This window comes from Melampsora larici-populina (assembly GCF_000204055.1).
Source record: "Melampsora larici-populina 98AG31 unplaced genomic scaffold MELLAscaffold_9, whole genome shotgun sequence".
Taxonomy (NCBI): domain Eukaryota; kingdom Fungi; phylum Basidiomycota; class Pucciniomycetes; order Pucciniales; family Melampsoraceae; genus Melampsora; species Melampsora laricis-populina.
The window spans coordinates 1390898-1409239 of NW_006768773.1; the positions used below are offsets into that span (position 1 = coordinate 1390898).

The 18342-nt window shown below is 42.2% G+C and overlaps 6 protein-coding genes across 6 annotated transcripts in view; 4 read left to right on the plus strand and 2 right to left on the minus strand.

Annotated features, from left to right (window-relative positions):
- The window catches only part of MELLADRAFT_104448 (uncharacterized protein), a gene marked incomplete at both ends in the record, with an annotated part of 2503 nt that extends 646 nt beyond the window's left edge, over positions 1–1857 (minus strand). The window contains 5 exons of the mRNA XM_007407534.1: positions 99–159; positions 216–475; positions 606–690; positions 725–1284; positions 1344–1857. Of these exons, the coding sequence (XP_007407596.1) occupies positions 99–159; positions 216–475; positions 606–690; positions 725–1284; positions 1344–1857 (1480 nt within the window). The remainder of the gene's footprint in view (positions 1–98; positions 160–215; positions 476–605; positions 691–724; positions 1285–1343) is intronic.
- Positions 1858–4211: 2354 nt separating this feature from the next.
- Positions 4212–6060, plus strand: MELLADRAFT_104449 (uncharacterized protein; the record flags this gene model as incomplete). The annotated part of the gene is made up of 5 exons (XM_007407439.1): positions 4212–4267; positions 4290–4312; positions 4537–5123; positions 5865–5921; positions 5983–6060. 5 exons carry the CDS (start codon positions 4212–4214, stop codon positions 6058–6060), a joined length of 801 nt encoding a protein of 266 aa, XP_007407501.1.
- A 1473-nt stretch (positions 6061–7533) lies between these two features.
- Positions 7534–8058, minus strand: MELLADRAFT_61397 (uncharacterized protein; the record flags this gene model as incomplete). The annotated part of the gene is made up of 2 exons (XM_007407533.1): positions 7534–7853; positions 7920–8058. The coding sequence occupies 2 exons, from the start codon at positions 8056–8058 to the stop codon at positions 7534–7536; spliced, it is 459 nt and encodes a 152-aa protein (XP_007407595.1).
- Positions 8059–8456: 398 nt separating this feature from the next.
- MELLADRAFT_104451 (uncharacterized protein) lies at positions 8457–9161 on the plus strand (the record flags this gene model as incomplete). Its single annotated transcript, XM_007407440.1, has 3 exons — positions 8457–8580; positions 8687–8941; positions 9013–9161. The coding sequence occupies 3 exons, from the start codon at positions 8457–8459 to the stop codon at positions 9159–9161; spliced, it is 528 nt and encodes a 175-aa protein (XP_007407502.1).
- Positions 9162–10570: 1409 nt separating this feature from the next.
- Positions 10571–11810, plus strand: MELLADRAFT_104452 (uncharacterized protein; the record flags this gene model as incomplete). The annotated part of the gene is made up of 2 exons (XM_007407441.1): positions 10571–11372; positions 11470–11810. The coding sequence occupies 2 exons, from the start codon at positions 10571–10573 to the stop codon at positions 11808–11810; spliced, it is 1143 nt and encodes a 380-aa protein (XP_007407503.1).
- A 2520-nt stretch (positions 11811–14330) lies between these two features.
- MELLADRAFT_96414 (uncharacterized protein) lies at positions 14331–15273 on the plus strand (the record flags this gene model as incomplete). The annotated part of the gene is made up of 2 exons (XM_007407442.1): positions 14331–14448; positions 14519–15273. The coding sequence occupies 2 exons, from the start codon at positions 14331–14333 to the stop codon at positions 15271–15273; spliced, it is 873 nt and encodes a 290-aa protein (XP_007407504.1).
- Positions 15274–18342: the final 3069 nt, after the last annotated feature.

Consider the following 18342-nt stretch of genomic DNA (forward strand, 5'->3'; position numbering starts at 1 on the left):
GGCCATTCCCCATCTGAAGTGCCTGCGGTAGGTTTCTCGGCCAACAGCGCACTGTTGCCATGCGGCATTGCCGGTCAGAGATCCCTGGCGAGCCGGACCAAAGGCCAGCTTCTTATCGGCAATATCGGCTGAATTGATCTGAGGATATCGCCGGGAGCCCTTTATCAGGTAATTGAAATCTACAGAGACATATTCAGAAATAGAGTGCGACTTACCACACCTAAGCCATACCCAATCAACTGATACTGGACCGATCCATATATTGACCCAATATGTGTGGAAACTTCGCTACTAGATTGGGAGAGCTGTGACCCGCTCTTCAAAGTGAGTGGAAAAGGTGTCAGACTTGTGGGACGGTTCTTGGGAGCTTGGTCGAAGAGTTCTTGGTCCACAATCGGTAGGTTATATACTCTTGCCAAGCCAAGGCAAGCAAGGAGTGCGCGCTCCTGTGGGTAAGAATATACGTGATTGGCAGCTGGTATGTCATATGATTTTTGAAAGGATCTCACCGCCCGATCCATGGTAGGCTTCACGGCGCTGTTCTTAGCAGTGTGGGTGTAATTATGAGTAACTGCTGGCTATCAAGATTCTTTACAGAAGTTTACTGTGCCATCCTTGTCGGTCCCGAACACGCTGATGGTTTCCATTAGGGGGTTGACTCGCTTCATTTTGAATATAAGCGACTATTGGCTGATATAACAAAAGATCGCGAAAACAGACTCACCACTTCATTCTCAGCAGGGTGTACCAGGCTGTCCTTAGTGGCAGGCGTATCATGTCGTTTTGGAGGCAGTCCAATTGCGAGCACTCGCCCAGCAATGTCGAGCAAAATAACAGGGACGTCAGACGGCATTGCGCGCATGGAGGCAATATTTGTCATGGCGCGGGCTCTCAAAGCGTGTAAGTTGGGATAACGTAGAGCGAAGGGTTTTCCCTGCTGTGGATCGGACTCGTAGGCCAGCAATGTTTTCTTGATGTACTTGGCGCACTGGTAAGCGCCACTTTGTAGTGAAGTCGACAGCCCTTGGCGCTCCGATCCCGCTAGCACAAGGTCGACTGCATGTGGTATGTCCCCTAGATTGAGATGCGATGTCTCCTGCAGGAACCTTGCCACTGCGAGGTCATAATCCAAAGAAACAACATGACCGTCGCGAATGCTCTTTTGTACATATTCGAATGCCATTTTCCGTTGAATAACCATCTGGGCCGGGGTGAAATCTTGTGCTGGCTTTGATGGAACATAGGCAGCAGGAACAAACTCGGTACGCCGTTGCTTTCCCTTATCTTTGAAAACGGACAAGGGTCAGTAGTGAATGTGAGAATCTGCCAGATGCAAAACTCACGCTGGATGGTTTCATCGATCTCCGCGGGTCTCTTCAAAGAGGAATGGACAAGGCGATTAGCCTTTGAGGTTGGTTCATGGAATGCATGGAATGGGGAAGGTGGCTGTTCAGGCAAGCGTTCCTCGACTTCGCATATCTCCGTTGATGGTGATGATGAGCGCTCCGAGTGCTCAGAGAGCTCCGTCAATGGAGATGATGACCTGTGGGACTGGACGGGTGGTTCCTGAACAGGTTCTTGCTGATAAAATCGCACTTGATGAAGCGCGGGGGCGGGGGAAGTTGCATGCAATCCTAAAGTTTGAAAGATTAATTCCCTCAGCTTATCGGCAAAGGTTCCTATGGTTAAGACAGCATCCAGATCCGACTCTTCAACGCGCAACTTGTCGTGGAGACTAGCTGGGGTTCGGCAGCATGGCAACTTGTCCATATGCCAGCCTCCCAGCTGGCTGGTGTCCTTTGCTGAGCTGAGGGGAAAGGTAGGTAGGTACCTACCATTTTTTGGTAGCAAGCTCATCTTGGCATGCTGCCGACAGAGCGGGGGATACTGAAACCTTCCCATCAATCCCGAAGTAGAGTTTGACCGCCAGTATATTGCAGGAGGAAGGTTAGGGAGAAGAAGCTAGAAGAAGCCGGAAGAGCGGGTGGTAGCGCATATACGGTATTAAACAGGAGCTAGATGTATCTAGTAAGAGGCTAAAAAAAGAAATGACTCACTTCTCTTCCCAAAGATGGGGAAAGAGAAGTATGATTGAGATCGAGCTCCGATGTATATGAGTAAGACTTTCATTCAAATACATTGGGGCGATGTAATTCCTATTTGCAACTCATTTTCATATCTCCCCTTCTGTCTTTATTTGTCAATCTTTTTCACAGCTTTCTCTTTTCGCGTCAATTTGATAATTTATATCCTGATTATAATGATTTGTCGATTGAACACCAACATCAGTTAGGGTATGTATGTAGGTGTGTACTCTGCAGTCTGCTGCTTGACAGGCGGCTTAATATACATTACAAGTCTAGTGGCAACGGTGTGACAGCCCAGTGAAACGTGCACCAGGCCGCGGTTGTCGACAACCGCAACCTAGTCTTCACCACCCTTCTAAACAAATAGACAGGTTAACCTAAACACCTCATTCATTATTCCTTTTTCTACACATGAGATCATTAAAAACAAACTCTAGTCAAAGATTAGAAATCAGAAATCTCTTGAAAATTCAACGCTTCACTTTGAAGAATTGAACAACGCAAGTCTTGAAACAGAAGTCCAAGAAGATGAAAGGAGAATAGTTCTGCAGAGAAAAAAGCGAGGCGAGAGTAAAAGAAACTCTCTGAATTGAGAAGATGCTGGATTCTCTCGAGCACGCAATACCAAATCAAAACCTTATATCGAGATTAACATGAGTCTCATTGATAAATTCAATATTTCTTGTCATCATTTATAAGGTTGATGCAAGAGGTCAAAGGAAAATTCCACAATATCGAGGATATCACGAAAGAGTGGTTTTCATGGGAAGATTCAAGTACGTTGTTACACTTTTTTAAGGTCTGATGATTACAATGACCAAGATGTCGAAATCCCTTAGAAGAGAGATTGGCGACTTTCTCCTCCGCAGGAATGACGCTTAATTCGTCAAATAATCAAAATGTAAGATACAATTTGTCTGATCCAATTCAAATACCACAACATAAATACACCCATTAATGTGAACCATTGTTTGAAACAGAAAAAGTAAATCAGATGTTAATGTGGTTTGACGTATCAACTTGTTATATACAAACAATGCCATAGCAATCACACTTAAAAAAACGAGAGCTAGATCTATCCAATGAAAATGTCCTAAAAGATCTCTGCAAGTAAAATTAAAAACGTGATATGCTCAATGTAATTTTTTCTGGTTGACGATCCACTGGTCAAATTCTACTCCCTGCGCCAAGTCACATCATGGGGCATCTCTTCCTACCACTCATCGCGCATCAGTGTGATCATCTTTTCCAGGCTCTAAGGTCGTTGCCACTAAGAAATGTCTGGCTAGGCCCGTTGGTCTATTCTTTCAGCAAATCCGATATACCCAATGTAAACTGCGACGTAGTTTGAGACTTCCAAGAGTATCACAGCCGAGCGTTGAAAAACAGTTTTCAAGCTTAAGATTAGCCTAATCTTGAGCTTCAGTTCCTGCGGCGGGCGCACTCGCCTCTGCTCTATGTAGTGTGATGTAATGATAGGTTCACCAAATATCGTTCAAGTTTGTAAAATATCCAGAAAGGAGATATGGTACTTTGCACCAGGCCTCGGTTGTCGACAACCACAAGCTATTCTGCAGTACAAGAATTTGAATATTCTCTCTTCTAGTCTCTTTGAATGTTTTAACCTTTCTTTAGTGTATTTCTTGGTTCCCCCCCTTGTTGAGGACATGAATACACTACGCCCGTCGAGCCCCTTGTCTCCCCTCATTCACATCACTAAACATCGAACACTCTCAGGATAAAAATCAAACGGCTGATACGGTTTTGCGCATCAATTGATTGACTTGGTAAGAGAAACCTATGCTGAGTCTTCGGGGTGGTAAGCAGCTAAGCCTCACACTGAAATCCTTTGTGCTTTCGTCTTTCCTAAGTTTCAATCCGTGTAGATTGACAATAATTTTTCCTATAAGTACGTCTCAATTACCTTCCTGGTTCTGCTTCCACAACAAGCCCACACAACTCTTGTCCTGAACGTTATCGCTTTACACTGGCCCTGACCTCTCCCATAAATCATATCACTCCTGATTCCGATTGCATCACAAGCAGCAAAATGAACAGAATGACAGCAGCCTACGAATGTCCTCACCTCACCACTTGTAGCAGCACAATAACGCGGAAAAAAAAATGTGCGGACTGTGTAGCGTTAAACAAGCAAGGTGTCATCCGGCACACGGCGAGTAGTACGTTGCATCCTGCCTGTAGCCCGGGCTTCCCAGCTTATGGAAGTAAGTCTTCTCTCCACGTGCAAAATCATTGCCACCAGTCGACTCACACCCAGTCAATGTGATCATAGTAGATGATTTTGTCGCCTTTCCTTTTACAAGAAGGCAGGGAGATCAGTTTTCTCCTCAAAATAAAACCAACAACATAGGTCAGAGCTTCAAAGGTTCTGGAATTTAACCCAGATTCTGACCAGTGCCTTTTTTATATCTCTAATCCTTGCAAACAGTCCCCGGAGCTTCTACAAGCAAACATAAGACCGCGCACCCGTGGCCTTTGACGGATGACAGTTTCATCTTGAGAATTAGAAAGGACCGCCATGCGGGTTCTTCAAAATCCGGCCAGCTCAGCGCATTTACTACCCCAGAAATTCAACATAAGGAGTCCATCAGCTCAAATGCAACTTCCCAACATATTGAAAGCGCAGGTATATCTATGCATACACCAACCCCAAATTTATCGGTTCAGTCACGCTTGGGAAGTGCATTTACTACACCTGATAACAAACATCAGCAGCCTGGCAGTGAGGAGGATGCTTTGGATATTGCTGTAGAAAGCGTCGAAAGCAAAAGCACGCACATCAATACACCATCCTCAAATGTTTCGGGTCCTTCGAAATCCGTACAGTTCAGTGGATTGGCCACTACCCCCAGCAACCAACACAAGAATATTGTCAGTAAGAATGCTTTGAAAACCATCATAGAAAACGTCGAACCCGAAGGCATGCCCATCCATAGACCGGCGCAGAATTTTTCGGGTTCTTCATCATCGGGCCAACGCAGTGGATGTACTACCCTTGGCACCCAACATATGCATGTCAGTGATGATGCTTCGAGTACCACTATAAAAAATGGAAAAAGCACAGGTACATCCATCTGTAGACCAGCCCCCAATTTGTCCTGGAAATTGACTTGCTTCGCCTTCCCCAGGTAGGGTTCGGATGCCAAACAACGGTGTGAATGATGACCCCTTATGCAGTGACTTGCCACACCATACTCAGCTCAACTTGCCTTCAAGTTGCAAAAGCGAGGTAAAAGTTGATCAAATCAGTTCTTTGCCTCAGGCTCTTATGCACCATGTACGGAAATTCACAACAGCCAGTACACTATTGGATCTGATCTTTGTGTGTTACTTTGCCGGTTTCATCGCTTGGAAGTGGGCATTCATATTGCTTCTATCCTTATTTATTTCAATATTAAGCGCTTGAGGATTCTACTACTTTTAATTTAAACCTGTCCTAGTGTAATTCATAAATGTTCCCTTTTCTTCGCACCTAGAATTGGCTGTTCATATCTGCATATACTTGTATGTATATACGCGTATATATCAATGCCTGCACTGCTCCTTTATGTGTAGTGCCCTAGTTCATCCATCCGTTATCATCATCTTAAAAGTTTTTTCCCAACCGTTTATTTTTCTCCACAAGTACTCATTAACCTCCCGCCCACCTAAGCTGGGGAAAGTTGAAACAAAAACCACATAAAATATATCTTTCTGTTTGTGACTCAATTCCCTTTAAATTCATTAATATGTCTGAGATATGTTTTGTTCTTTCAGACAGAATTAGTCTATAAGCAACAAAAGTCTGTGGTAGATGTCAATCATGTTAGGAAGGTCAGGACATACCCTCCAAAGCCTGAGATCCTGAAGCTCAACGATTTCCCTTACTGATAAGACACACCGCGGGAGACAGCGCGAGATCCATGAATCCAAAAAGTTTTCAAGTCTTTGTGCAAGGTGTCGGTCAATTTGATGTTTTCCTTCTTGTATGTACACCAGAATTAGATACATGTAAATTCATTTAAGCCATGAGGAATCTTTTGAAACCTTGATTTGCTCGCGAGGTGCGTGTGGATTCAGCAATTCTTGCCTCCAACAACTTCAGCTCTTCATCATATTTCACGGTGTCATAATCCTAAATACGGACATCCATACTCCACATCGAAGTCCTCTTGCCATAGTCAGCTACCACGTTACCACCGCCACTCAAGTCAATCCTTGACCATGTTGCAAAACCAAAAAAGTCTCTTTCCACACTCCAAGTCAACAGGCTTTCTTTCAATGGAACTTCAGGTCATATTCCTTATGCTCTGCTCACGATATTAATTCCATATCGGTATATCGCCTCATTCCAATTTTTGACAACATCTATTACATACAAACTTCAAGCAGTCATCGACACTACCACTTACCTCCGCTGTAGTGCATAATCTCTTCTGATTTTTCCTGTCTTACCTTGCTAGTTGTTGTAGCTGTATATCCAGCTTCAGTATAATGCATTGTCAAAAGCTAAGCTTCACCAGTTGAATTCTTACTTTAATTGTATTTTTTGATAAACCTGATGTCAAACAAGAAAAATTGATTTTGAAAATTTTCAACCAAGATTGAATTCTGCAAACCAATCTGGAAATTGAAGTATTCATATCATCACAATATCATTGAATGAACATATTTAACTTTTATGATTCAATAATTACGCTTGACATCTAAAGCTAAAAGCATTACTTGAAGAATCATGAATTCAAGTCAAAATGAAGATAATCAGGACGAATTCAATCCAGCTAAAGGAAATATCTTGTTTCCATTGCTACCCATTCCGGCCGAAACGATTTCAATCAATGGTCCCGATTTTAATCACGGATTAGATTTAAATCAATTGATGTAATCTTATCAAAAACATCGCTTTTAAGCCACAAGTTTATACCAAACAATTGAAATCATTAACAAAATTTGGCAAGTCTTGACAAAAACACTCAAGTCAAAATCAAAAAGACCGAAAAAAGTTTGATATCTAACCAATCTGCAATTCGAAATTCTTTGTCAATGAAGATCATCAGGTTATCGTTTTATCAAACCTTGAAAGAGAAAAGTATCAAAGGATTGACGATTTTTCAATTATTTAGCTTTTGGTGATATGTGATGTAAGGTTTATACCATTTTATTAAGTGTAAGTGCGGGCGAGCCTGCTCAAGTTCCAGTGATGTAGTATATCCAATGATGGAAATGCACCATTCTCTTTCAAAGTAGAATACCAGGTCAAGTTTTTGTTTTCCACTAGTTGCTATTGGCAATATCAATCCTGAAATATTGAGAGTCAAAATTCAAATACAAATCATAGTTTTCATTCCACCAAATGATTGACCCAGAATCGAACATAAACATGTCTCATGATCTTTTGATTTGTGATTCTTTTTCCATTGAGACCTTGTTAGAATTGATACATTCATTAGAATACGGGTATATAGTACATTGAACTTTGAGGTTTGGTATGATTTTCAGAGGGGAATGTGACAGCCAGCGTCCAGAGCCTTACAAACGCCCATGTTGAGAGTATAAACACTAAGACTGAAAACATAGCCGGATCAGGGCATCCGAGTTGCTTCATCAGCTTGTTTTTCTTGCCCTGACAACACTCCATAACCGAAGGCTCACCAAAGATCAGATTATTGAATGGCATGCATGCCTTACCAGACTTTTCACTGCTTGATGGTTCAACAGCTAAGTTGACTTGTCTCACTTTTGTCGTGATCTCGGGGTAGTCTAGGCCTGATATGAATTGTTAGTGGTAATGTTGACACATGTTTTTCCTAGTAGTCCGAAGGAATGACTCACCTTTACTGACCGGGAGTTCCTTGTTATTGGTACCTTCTTCAATCGCTTTCGACTCAGCAGTTTCACGTTGCATCGCCACCTCCAGTTCTTTGAATGTTTCGTCGATTTTTCTTTGCAAATCTTCAAGATCAAGACTCATTTTGAAGAGGGTAGAGGTTTTCTTACTGGATCGAAGATGGGTGCACCAACAGGTGAAACAGAATATCAGACAAACAGAAGATCAGACACTATGCTGTAGTTTGGGTTGCAACTCGTGTGCCTTCTGATCTGTCTCACTCTTTTAAGATGGATTAATCCATCTTAAAAATATTGCAGGATATGCCGCTTTTTGACCTGCTCAGACAGACATGGATTCTGAGGACCGCAACCAAGCGCAGTCAACCTGGTGGCTCAATAACTCAGCCAGAGCCTCAGACTGCTCATGAAGACTTGAGCATCTTGTGAGTTTACTGTGAGTCATATGTCACAGGCGGGACAAATCCCATTCATCATCCAGCCTAAGTCCAACAATTAAGCATCCTTTGTCAGGTTTTCTCCATGAACACCCTTGTCCTAAGTGTGCTGAGGCTCTCACTGACTGAGCTGATCAACATTCGGTGGACTAGGCCTATTGAAGAATCACTCAGGCATAATCACTCACCTGTTAAATGCGTTGCTGTAGGTCAGCACACTCATAACCTTATTTTTAATCACTTAAACACAGTCCATTTCTCCTATAATCATATTACATCTCTTATACATCACATCTACCCCGTGAAGTTTTCTAGATACTCCTTGGAACTTCGAAGTTTTGTTTCTCTGCGTTTCACCTAAAATGGCACCTCCTACTGAGATTGTGTGCCGCTGTGGACGTTGTTTGATGTCAACATTCCGTGCAAAGGGCGTAGTTCAGCAAGGCCGCATATGGCGGCCAAAATCCCAAGCATATAAGAATCATCGAGACGCCCTCAAAAAACCTCCGGTACTGGAACAGACTACGAGCGCTGATTACAATGCAACCAATACCGACTTACAAGATCACAGTAAGCTACTATACTTATCAAGACAGGCACCTGTCGAAGCTAACAGGATTGTCTAGCAATTTTGGGCACAGGGGTGCAACACGAGTCAACAAACAAACTCTCTCATCTGGACATCGCCTACTTGACCAACTCACATCAACAGCCTCGAGACCGATCCCTTAATCATTTTCCGGAGGTATGGGCTGGGGAGACTATTGACTCAAGTATGTATCAGTCTTAGTCTGAAAAAAGAATCAGTCTTGATTAAATCCAGCTTTCAACGATGAAATAGGCAAATGCAGCATGACTTATTACGACCAATTCCAACGCATGGAGGCTACAAATTTAATCTTAATAATGATGGTGACCTGCCTACACCTCTTCAAACACATCAGTGTGTCCATAGCTACCCTATGTCTTCATGTGATTCGAGCTGCCTTATCTATCTGCAATACCCCAGTTGGACATAGCAGAGACTGGAAACCGGTAGATATCAGAACTGTACTTAGTGATCTGAGGATTGAGCCGCAGATCAAAAGAACTTACTGCTGTCCGAAGTGCTTTCAGCTGTATTATGACGACAAGATTCCACAAAACTGCACCTACCGTTCCACTCGCCGAAGTCCCAAGTGTCGGGCGCCCCTCTATCGCAAGACCTCTGGACCTGATGGTGTTGAAAAACTGCATGCTACTCGACTACTTTCAACCATATCTTTCACCGATTGGTTAGCTAGGTTCTTGAACAGGCCTGACATTGAAGACCATCTGGCTTGCAACAAAATTCCGAAGAGCAACTCGGTGATGGAAGACGTTTGGCACGGCTCCATGTGGAAATCTTGTCGTGGGATCGATGGCAGAATATTCACGAGCTCTCACAACAATTTAGTGTTTTCATTGAACGTTGACTGGTTCAATCCCCTAGGAAACAAAGCTGCAGGGAAGCAAATATCCATTGGGACCATCGCCCTAGTTTGCTTGAATCTGCCGCCCGACATCAGATCCGCTCCCGAAAACATCTTCCTTGCTGGTTTGATTCCTGGACCCTCTGAGCCTCGACTGATGGACATCAATAAAGTACTAGCCCCCCTGGTCGCGGAACTCAAAGAATTGTGGAAAGGCGTCAAGTTCTCTTCAACTTTCAATCATCCAAGGCAGGGCTGCATAATCCGTGTTATGTTAGGTCCAATCATATGTGACCTCCCAGCAATAAGGAAAGTGTTGGGAATGGCTGGACATTCCTCCCATAATCATTCATGCTCAATATGCCTCATACGGAAGGATAACATCGACTTGATTAATATTCCCAAAAAACTGTACCGGTCTACTTGCGTTCTTCGTTCCCAATCCTTGGCCTGGAAGAACGCTACCACCATGGAGGACAGAGCCGAAATCTTCAAACAACATGGGGTACGCTATTCAGTACTCTGGGAGCTACCCTACTTCGACCCACTTAAACATACTGTAGTTGAGCCAATGCACAATGTATTCCTCGGGCTACTTCGGAACCATGCACTGAACATCTTTGGTATAAAGACAAACCCCACAAAAATCAATAACCCAGTTGTACAAAATCTTGATATCGAAGAATCTCAAAATTCTCCTTCCGACAATGACGAAATAATAGATTATCAAGCCTCAGACGGACCGGAGATGAACATTGGAGATGATAACATGGATGATTCAAGCTCCGGCTTCATGTTGTCAGATGAGCAAATATTGACAGAAGGTTTGGATGGACTCTCAGAAACGGGCAGCTTTGGATATTTTGATGACGACACAGACTTAGCCCTTGCATTTGAGAACATGGATCTTGATGGCTTAAGTCGTGAGAGTAAAGCTTACACCAACAATAAAACTGAAGACATGTATGCTGATAAAGAAAGTGAAATCGAATCTTCTGACGAGGCGCTGTCTGAATTTGAAGTGGATGATGAGGAAGAAGACTTTAGCTATATTTTCAGTGATAAAGGGAATCTTAAACTACTTCATGATGCTATAAAGCAGGTTCAACTCCCAACATGGATAGGTCGAGTGCCGAATGGGATTGGGTCAGCAGCAGGTGGCAAGTTGAAAGCTGCTGAATGGGTTATACTCTTTCAGACAATGATAATTCCGGCCCTGATTTTGATAGCACACGACAGAGGCACCAACTTATCTGATGTCTTGGCCCCAAAAGCTGTCCATAACACACTCCACCTTATCAGTGTATTGAATATTATTCGACAATTGGAGGTGTCAGATGATGATGTTAAATCATTGACGTACCATCTCAAACGATATCGTCAGGGCCTATCACATCTGTTTGGTTCCTTCCCAATACTTCCCAATCACCACATGTCTCTCCACATTCCTCGGGTTCTAAAGATGTTCGGACCTGCCCCTCAATGGTCCGCATGGAGCTTTGAAAGGCTGAATGGTGCTTTGACACAGATACTAAATAATAATCACCCTGGTGCGCGATTTTTTCCCCCATTTGACCCAAAAGAATACGTACTCACTTCTGCACTATCTGACATCCAACATATCCTCAAATGTACCCCATCTTATAGATGAACGAGAGCTCACCCTCCTCAAAAAGTGGAACACAGCTCAGAACATGCGGTCCATCCTCCCAGTATTGTGCAAAGGACTCCCAACAAAAGCATCAAATCTACTTTTAAAACTCTCAATGCCCAAACGTACATGGGGCAGCGTCTCTCAAGGTCTCCAACCACAAGGGGAGGTCAGTTCGAATTATGCATACGCCCCCCAGAAGAGTGAAGGTCTTAGCTACGAGTCTCATGAGCGGCTTGTAAGCAGAATGAATGAGATTTCCGAGGAAAGAGTTCTAATAGCTATGAATGCTTACAAAGTCAAAAACAAAACTGCCAACATCCTTCCGCTCTCTTGATGGGTAAATCAGCTGAGGTCGGTGGATGTGGACAATATAAAATATACCGTCAAACACAAAAGTATCTCAAACAGCACAGTCCTGTATCAGGTCAAGAATACAAAGAAAAGGAATGAAGTGGTCTGTGGACAAATTGAAGAAATTTTCACCACAATGGTAAGAAAAGGTGAAAGCCGCAATATTCAACTTTGGCTTGAAATCAATAGGTATGATGACTTGACGCCTGCACATCAAAAGAAACATTGTCTCCGAGATTGGCCGCATGGGAAGATGAGACTAGTGTATAACAGGCAGAAGAAGATAGATTTAATTCGTGTTGATGAGCTCATCAGCCATGTAGCTTTGTGGGAGACACCAAAAAATTGTTTTGGTATCAAAGAAGCGACTTTGCTAGTCACTGACTTATCTAAAAGATCATCCACCAGCCACAGTATTTTGTAATGAACAAAAACCTTGTCATTGTATTTCTGACTCCTTCCTTTGGCAAGTCCAAAAGTTTCTTTCTGTTATGTATGTATATTCATCTAATGCGCTAAGAGTGTCGCACCAGAAACAAATTGGTATCATCGTTATATTCATAGAACCCTTTAGAAGATAAACAAATTTAGTCCTTTGAGATTATTGAATTTTCGTATCGAAAACTTTCTTGTACCGCCTTTCTCACCTTTAGAAAAGAACCCAGTACTTGGTGAGGAATGTATCACATGTGGTTTGAAGACTTAGACCCGCGTCTTTGATCTGACGAGGAAATCATCGATTTTGGATGCATCGGTTGAAGTTGTGTGCAAAGTAGGAAAACAGGGCCAGAGGACTCAACAGAGTTGTACTAAAGTCGATGTTTATTCAGATTATTTATCGACTTGAATCTCATGGTGGATGAGTATGTACCCAGTGTAGATTATTGGTAAGGAATAGTCGCGTTTGTCGACAACCGTGACCCCCTGAGCGTCTATGTTATGCCGTCGTGCCTTTGGGCGCCTTTAGATGAAGATAGCGATGAAAGAACACTCGAAGTGACGGCCCCCAAAGGATTGTGGTATTTCCCTTACTCACTCTTTTCACTTTTCCGAGAGATTACGCTGTGTTGTTCTGGCCCTCCTCCCAATCTCTTTTTGTCCTACCTTTTTCCTTTATTCCTGGTTAACCTCTTCATTCTCGTAGCACTCATATACACTAATCACATTTTATAAATCTTAGAATTTAGCTTACAATTAATTTTCATATTTGCTATACAAAGAATGAGTCTACATAACTCACTACACAACCTATTAAATACATATTCACAACTTCATCTAGTAAAAATCTCTACAAATCGCTTCGTGCATTAATCCGCATATCCAAAATCTTTATACAATTTTAATCCCATTTACAAACTCTAAACTACCGAAGTCATAATCTCACGATGCCAAAGATTGAAAACGCCAAAGTCAAAGCTAAAGCTATTTGAGCTAGTTGACGAGTACAAGGTCTTGGCGTCTCGCCTCCCACAGGGATAGCCCTTGATTATAGTGCTAAAAGTATGAAATTTTCCAATGAATCATTGCGGTTGTTGACAACCGTGGACTCCTGAGCAACAAGGAAATTTGGCATTTGCAAATTCCGCTTTGGCTCAAGGGTAGATTGCGTTACAAGCACCATATTACATAAATTTCAGATATTCCTAAGCTTCAGTCCATTGATCTCCTCTTTGTATCTCTCAGTTTCCGGCGATGACAGAAGAAACTAATGGTGATGGGTGGCTAGGGTTTGTATGCACAACTTGAAGACTTGAGATGTTGATTAGCGTGAAGAATTCTGACATGGTACTCAAGAATACATGCAAAGAAGTTTAAAACCAAGCTATAATTATCTTCAGTGTCCAATTTTACTGCAAATTTGACATTTTTATCTACATATCATCAAGATAAAAACTTGATAAATAAATAATCTACTCATTCTACCCTTGCTTCACTTTTAATTCCATGGCAATGTGAAAATTCTATTGAGAAATATTTAAATCATCATTCAAACAATGGATTCGACCACAGAGTTGACATCAAAAATAGAAATCCTGGAACATAAGTTAATACTCCTGTTGATCGTACTGCTTTTCCAAGAGGTGTCAAAGATTGTAAGGTATGCAAGGGCTAGGGGGCAGGACCGGTTGCGGTTGTCGACAACCGTCCAGCAGCTAACAAATTTGATCTGTAATGTGAATAGAAGTTTGAGTCTACAGATTCCAATTTTATTTGTTGAAAGTTTTTTGTTTCTTTTCATCATTGTTATCTTATTCCAGCAAAGTTTTCCCTGCTGTTGATTCTTGTCTCTCAGTTTCAGCGCTTACAGTGGTCCCATATGTTAACTTTAGGGGCAGACCACATATTAAGATAGACTGGAAGATATGGGAATTCTAGATAATCTCCACTGTTTCTAGAACAAAGGCTTCACTCAAATCAAACCCAAACAGTCCCTTTCAAGTCTCATAAAAAAGATTCTGTCTTAGCATTCTAAATGATCATAAGCACCATCAAAAATCATTAGATGAACAATCAAAACAGCTTCGGTAGGGCGGTGGGTCTAGCCCTCAGAGGGGCAATACAACCTCTCATGAGGCAGAGGGCTGCTATCATAGCTCTCGCAGCACTTTTCGTGGCTTTGAGTATGTAAACACTGCTTGGTCATAATTTACAATGAAATAAGGCAATGCTGACTTCCATAACTGTCAACAGAAAACCTGGCCGACTTGCAACAGATTCATGTAAAGTTCATTGAGTTAGAGGGCCGAATACAATGGGTTGAACATAACGATGATATGCTAGCGAAAACGTTTGAGGATGACGAGTTTGCTGGGGAAGGTGGAATGGACGCCCATCAATATTACAAAAGTATATCTACAGGAGACATCACAAGCTACATCAAAACCTCAAAGGAAGTGAAGTTTATGGCGGAGGAATGTATGAAACAATCTCTGAAAGACAGAAATTGGCGCCGCGATTTCGCATTCTTGAAAACAGGCGGTGATATAATCTCAGGTCTAACATCAAACACAATGAAAACCACTCATAATCAACAATTCAGTTCGGTGGGGCCAGAGATGGCAATAAGTGGCGATGCATCAAGTGGCGCATGCTGGGCGTTCCCTGGTAGAGCGGGTCAAATTGCAATCAGCTTAAGTCGTCGAATCAAAGTCCAAGCGACTACCATTGAACATATCGGGGCAAAACTGGCACAGAAGGAGATAACCTTGGCGCCTAAGGACTTTGAGCTCTGGGGCATAGAAGGAGGCGGAGAAGTTTTGGCCAAGAGACCTCTTATCAAGGGCTTTTACGACATCAATAACGCTTCCACCATTCAAACATTTGAAGTGATAGAAGGCGATCCCGGTTCCACTTATCAAAAGGTCCTTTTGAAGATATTGTCCAATCATGGGAACTCTCAGCACACTTGTCTGTACCGCGTCAGGATCCATGGCAAAGAGGTTTGATACTTATGTAACTAGTTTCTAAATTTAACACTCTTATCAATATGAATGCATAAAACCAGAGCGGGGAATGCCCTCATTGATTCAGAAGAAAGTTGAATAGATAAAAAGAAAGATGATGAAACCTCCACTACACGCTGATGTCTCAAAAGTCCTACATATTGTATACCTTAGAAGGCCTTCATCCACCTCATTCAAATTTTTACGAGCTTTCTGTTTCAGTGAGAGATGTACTTCAATTCTTGATTAGCAGCCTGGCTGAACTATCATACCTTGGACATCTTGGTGAGTTCATCCTTCCACATGGAAGGTGGAGATAGACCAAGCTTGTCACACCAATGACTACACTTGTGCATCTTGATGAAAGCTCTGAGCCCAGCAAAATTAGTATTTCCACTGCCCCTGGATTTGCTGTCAAGAAAAAACACTTGAGCTTTTGGCAGATAAGATAGACTAAAATCAGATGTCCTTACTCCAGATCAATCATCACTGGGTCCGTTAGAATCCCCCCAACTCCTTGAAAGTCACATAACATTGAGCGTCCTTCGTTTTGATGAAGATCCCAATGTGCCAGAGCATGAAGCACCAGGTGAAGCTCGTTGGAAGAATCTTTCACAATGAAATTCTGATTGCCAACAAATTTCTCATATTCGCCAATTAATTCTTCTTCAAAATACCACACCTCCTTTCCCGATTGAATAACAAAGTGGTCGACGAACTGAATGGTCATGGAAATTTTTTATGAAAAATGACCCTGGGAATGAATGTGTGGATATGTTGGGACTCACGCGTAGTTGAGCCACGAGTTCTCGCTCTGACGTTTTAAATTTTCTGCTTTTTATTATGGTGTTCTTGAAGGTATGTAAGACACGGCGTGCATAGAAGTACAGTTCGGCCTGATCCAGGTAGTGTAACAAAGAAACATCTTTAAAAAACGTTTTTTTGGCAACAACGTTATGTATCGTGTGCCTGATTCTGATTTCAGCCTTGTAGCACTGCATGAATCGACCACAGCCAATCAAGGCTTCATTGTCCACTCGGAACATAACTGGATGCGGTCGGAATTTTGGTTTATTTTCACCTTTCTGGAAAGTGAGCATGAGTAAGTCTCCATCTGTCCATATGGCAGATGGTCTAGGAGGAAGGAGTTCTAGTTCAATCTTGTTAGAAGCCAAACTGTCACTGTTACTCAAGAGTTCAGCATTTCTTGCTGAAAAAAGGTAAGAAACAAAAAATCTGATTAGCTACCCTGATCGATACTATTGAAATGACAATTGCTCTGGAGACTCACACTCTCCATCTATTAACAACCCATCAAGTGAATTTGCCAGACTATCAACTTGATCTGTCTTGTTTGATGAGGCTCCTAAGTCCTTGTCAGGTATCTGCACTGCGTTTTCTTCTGCATGACCAAAAGGTGAAGGTGTGATGAGTGAATATCCAACTTGGAAGAAATGATTCAAAAGATAGTTATCACCTGCTTTAATACAGGCCAAGCGCCTTTTACAGCGAGGACAGACCTGGGATGGCAGGCTCAAAAATTGGCAACTGCACATTTTGCAAGGTACATGAGTGTCCACGGATCCTGGATGTGACCGGGTCCACTTGCAAGGATTGCAAAGGATTTTCTTGAGAGTCGGGCTTGATCTTGTGAGGTATGGATATTCAATATTGCATGAATTACACCAGGGCTCGCATCTCTTCGAGGAATTTGACATATTGCTTGATAAACTGATAATAGATGCTTGCGTCGCTGCGATAAACTATGGAAGGTTAAAGTCCGGTGGTTGTCCGATATAACTCAAAGTCTAGACAGCTATGATGGTGGGATTTAAATTAAAATCCGTGTAGCTGTCTACTTATACTACTGCATCTTCATGTCCAGCTTTCGAGTCGAAACAATGGGTGGGGCCTCAGGATACAAGCTTAGGTGATTGGTATCACCTCCTCAGGCTCAACGAATACATTGCTCACTTTCACCAGATCAGCGTATGTGAAGAAGGCCTAATGAATGATCAGGTCTGAACATGTTCAGTAGCTCCGATAGATAACTCTGGGGGCCTGGAGTGAAGAACAAGGGAAGATCCCCTTTCTCAGGCAGTGACTACCCCTTAGGGGATCTTTTGACACTGATCAATGCAAATTAAGATAGAAGATCTCTAAGCTTTTTGAAAATGAGCCACACAACAAGTTGGAATCAGTGTTGAGGCTCAACCTATATTCATGACAATCAATTGAACCTCATCAGTATATTCTGTAAGCAAACAGGCTCAGTAATCAGTCTGGAGTATATGAACTCATAGTCTGATGGGAAGATCTGGCACCCAAAACAACGATTAAATCTTTACTTTGGCAAAAGAGCCTACTTATCTTCATTTACACCTAATATTAACCTTCACCCATCATGCCAATGAATAATCATGAAAAAGGTGAGTTATCAGTACACTAATCATTATGAAAAACACATAATGATTCTTCAAAATCTTCCTTACAAATCAGCAATCCCAATGAACCCAAATGTGTCAGAAGCTGCAGTCACAGACAATACCCATTCACTAGTCAAGTCAGGTACATCTCCCAAAGTCTTTTGATAAATTACATCATTCTTCCAGCTGATCCAACCATCACCAGATAACATCTGCAGAAAATGTCGAGAAAAGGCGTCTCATCAAGATCTATCAACAGAAGACATTGAGGTGATTGTGGAAGCCTTGTGTAGAAGCGAAGGACATTCAAAGGAAGCTCAACCACAACTGTGGTTAGGAGAATTAGCTTGGACCACATTCAGTATTTTCTTTCTGACTGGCTGGGTAGTGGAGATGATCAAGTGGGCTTGCGATGTTTTTGGTGTTGTTTACGACAAGTTTTCATTCCACATCCTTCTTTTTTCAATTTTTCTGTCTTTGATGTCTTGGGTTACACATAGCATGGACATTACCATTGCCATACTTTTGCTTTCTGATCTGATCAAGTCCTTGTTATAAGCTCATTACTAGCATCTTAGCGGCGGGCGCCGCTGTTGGCAAATCAAAATCAATGTACACATTCAGTTTAGAACAGAAAAAAAATTGA